The sequence below is a fragment of the Spermophilus citellus genome (assembly GCF_964194105.1).
Source record: "Spermophilus citellus genome assembly, chromosome: 17".
In the NCBI taxonomy this organism is placed as follows: domain Eukaryota; kingdom Metazoa; phylum Chordata; class Mammalia; order Rodentia; family Sciuridae; genus Spermophilus; species Spermophilus citellus.
Window position 1 is genome coordinate 36,053,750 of NC_138199.1, and position 3,030 is coordinate 36,056,779.

Here is a 3,030-nt window from a genome sequence, read left to right on the forward strand (position 1 = left end):
GCAAAGCTAAGTTCTGCTGAGCAATCGCTCATTTGCAAATGAGTGAGCACCCTGCAAAAGTTTGAGGGTCCCTTCCTGTCTTTCCGAACTCTGAAGATCACAAGGTGAACACAGGGACCAAGGGGCATTCTTAAGTCCACTGCTTTCCCATGCTGTTAGTTTCTTTGCCCTCCTGCAGATGTGGAATAATATTTCATAATCACATGTGCCCTTCCTTCTCAATCCTCATGAAACAGGTGCCAAATCCCACCCACAAATTTGCTTCCTTCTATCTTGCAGTTTTCTCAAGAGCCAGAGTGTAGTCAGCTGTTGAGAATCTTCCCTTCAACATGACTTGACTCTGACCCCGTGTAGGCATGGGCTTCCCTGGAAGCTCCCACCCACTCGGCTCCCTATAAAAGCAGGCAGAACAGCCACAAGAGCAGAGAGGCTGAGACCAACCCCGACACCTCCACCTCTCACACCAAAGCCCTCATCTCGCACCACCATGAAGGTCTCTGCAGTGCTTCTGTGCCTGATGCTCACAGCAACCATCCTCAGCATGCAGGTGCTTGCTCAGCCAGGTAAGCCCCCTCTTTCCCTCCAGGAAAGCTATGCACCTCCAGAACCAGCAAGAATCGTCAGAGACTCCCTGCAAATTCTGCATTTTAAACATGGGAAAACAGGTCTCTGAGCTGATAAGAACTCCCAGCCCCAAATCCAGTCCATGGAAGAGCCAGAACTCAGTCTGGCCACTGAGGCAAGTTCCCATGCTCTTTCTTTGTGGTGAGCATTGACGAATGCTGAGTGCATCCCTGACCAGCTGTCCTCACAGGATTTGGTGTGGCATGGTGGGCATTTTTGATAGTAGTAAAGGGAGATAAATCTGTTGATTCAAGCCTAGAAGTTTTGCTAGACTCCAAGAGAGCTTTCAGAAACATGGGTTAGAAGGGGGTGAGGTACCAGGGCACCCTCCTGAGGTGATTCATTTTGAATCTACTTGGGGAGCATATCTAGGTGTTTGGGCCATAACTCATCTTCCCATCCTCTGAAGAAGTATTAGTGTATTAGTTTCAATAAGCTCATGCATGCTGCCGTAACAAACAATCCTGACTATCCACGGCCTAACACAATTAATTCACTCAAAAAGGGTCGATTTCTCACTTATAACCAAATGTCGGTAATGCATGGGCTCAGGATTCTAACTACATCCTCAGGACCCTAAACCAGTTAAGGTGCTGAAGAAGAAAAGCTCTTAAGGAACTTCAGTGGCAATACATGTCTGCTTAGAAACGACACAGGTCACTCCATCTTCTCCCTTATTGGTCAAAACTAGTAATGGCTCCAACCCCAAAAGAGTGGTCAAGAAGTGTCAGTCTCTCCTGTGTCCAGAAAGCAGAGAACTGAGAATATTTGCAGGACATTCTGGTGACCATCACAAAGCCAGGTGGCTTCTCATCAGGAAAGAGTGGGAACCGAGCACCCTGATCAAGTTTTTCTGTATTCTTGGCAGAGGTGATGGGTTCCCACCATATGGAGGAATCCGTGTCAAGGTAGAGGCAGAACCTTTCACGGTGAATGAAGGGGCCTCCACCTCTTCCACGTCCTCACTTTCTCCTAACTTCTTTCCGTCTTTACAAAGTCATGCTGGAGAATCCTCACTTACCATGAGTGGCTCATCCTTTCTGTTTTTCTTTCCCTCTTCTCAAATTCAGCTTCTGTCCCCACTACCTGCTGCTTTGCCGTGGCAAACAAGAAGTTCTCCATTCAGCGCCTGGAGAGCTACAGAAAGATCACCGGCAGCAAGTGTCCCCAGAAAGCCGTGATGTGAGTAGAATGAGCTCACCCTCCCCCAGACCAAAACTCCTGCCCAGGGCACTGAGTCAAGAAGAACTGCGTCAGAATTCCTTGGAGTCACAGGCTCAGTTTGTAATCTAATCCGTGAATTTTCCCAACAGAAAACATTCACCCTCCGTTCCCTGCACCGGAGCTTGTTCACGGTAGACTTGGTCCTTGGAGTAAGAGAAAAGATGGTTTTTACAGGGTCTTCAAGGGCAGCAGCCTACCCCAGACTCCCATCCTTCTTCTGCCCCCTGTTGTTCTTCTACAACTACCCCTTTAGCAAATAACCCAGCAACCCCGTTAGCAAAAAGATCCGTAGCAGATGATCCCAGAGGGTGCAGAATTCAATGAGCAGAGATTCAAGTTCAAGGAGAATCGTTCTAACTTCTTCCTCCCTTCCCATAGCTTCAAGACCAAACAGGACAAGGAGTTCTGCGCTGACCCCAAGCAGAAGTGGGTCAAGGACGCCATCAAGTACCTGGACCAAAAACTCCAAACTCCGATGCCACAGTAATCACCAATTTGGAGACTAAACCAGAGACTGAGACGAAACTCAGAGATGGAGAAATGCTGGATTCAGCGTCCCTTCCTATGATGCATTCTGAAATAATCTCTTTATCATACGCAAAGGAATGGGTCTTATTATGTAATTAAAAACATATTAAGTTATTGGAATTTTTTTAATGTATCTTCTGTGAATGTTTAAGAATGAATATGTCATTTTTTAAATGTAAAGCTCTGAGCAGATCCCTCGCCCTCTGTGAGCCCCAGCTAGTTCCCCTGTGAGGGTGAACCATGAGACTCCTCTCCTGCCTACCTCCCTGGATTCTTGTAAGGGTCCTGGAAAAGATGATCATTGTGAAATGCTTTGTATTTTTAGGAGGACATGGCTCTCACAAACCTAAGTTTAATTCACAATGTTCAATGAAAGTTAAATATTGTTAAAGGAATATATAAGATAAATATAAATTTCATTACAGTAAGTGGTTGTGTATTTTGGTGTGGGAGGGAGATTCACACTGAGCTGGGGGGGGGGTGGTAAAGACAGCTGTGGGGTGTAAGGTCTGGTTGTGAAGCAAATGACCCTTTGGTTTGGCTGATCTTCAATGAGACTCAAGGCCCATTCTGACTCTCGGATTTTTGCCCCCAGCACCATTTCCCAGACTCAGGTTAGTTTAGTCACTTACTCTGCAGGAGCACACCCGCCCC

General features: G+C 46.8%; 1 protein-coding gene across 1 annotated transcript; it reads left to right on the forward strand.

Annotated features, from left to right (window-relative positions):
• Window positions 1–447: 447 nt before the first annotated feature.
• LOC308636621 (eotaxin-like) lies at window positions 448–2,436 on the forward strand. Its single transcript, XM_081272205.1, has 3 exons — window positions 448–563; window positions 1,695–1,806; window positions 2,227–2,436. The coding sequence occupies exons 1-3, from the start codon at window positions 488–490 to the stop codon at window positions 2,333–2,335; spliced, it is 297 nt and encodes a 98-aa protein (XP_081128331.1). The 5' UTR covers window positions 448–487; the 3' UTR covers window positions 2,336–2,436.
• Window positions 2,437–3,030: the final 594 nt, after the last annotated feature.

Bases quoted from the DNA above. Each gene is read 5' to 3' on its own strand.
- LOC308636621 (XM_081272205.1), top strand. From the start codon at position 488: ATGAAGGTCTCTGCAGTGCTTCTGTGCCTGATGCTCACAGCAACCATC. The intron at 564-1,694 runs GTAAGCCCCCTC...TCTCAAATTCAG, and splicing joins GCAGGTGCTTGCTCAGCCAG to CTTCTGTCCCCACTACCTGC. The intron at 1,807-2,226 runs GTGAGTAGAATG...CCCTTCCCATAG, and splicing joins TGTCCCCAGAAAGCCGTGAT to CTTCAAGACCAAACAGGACA.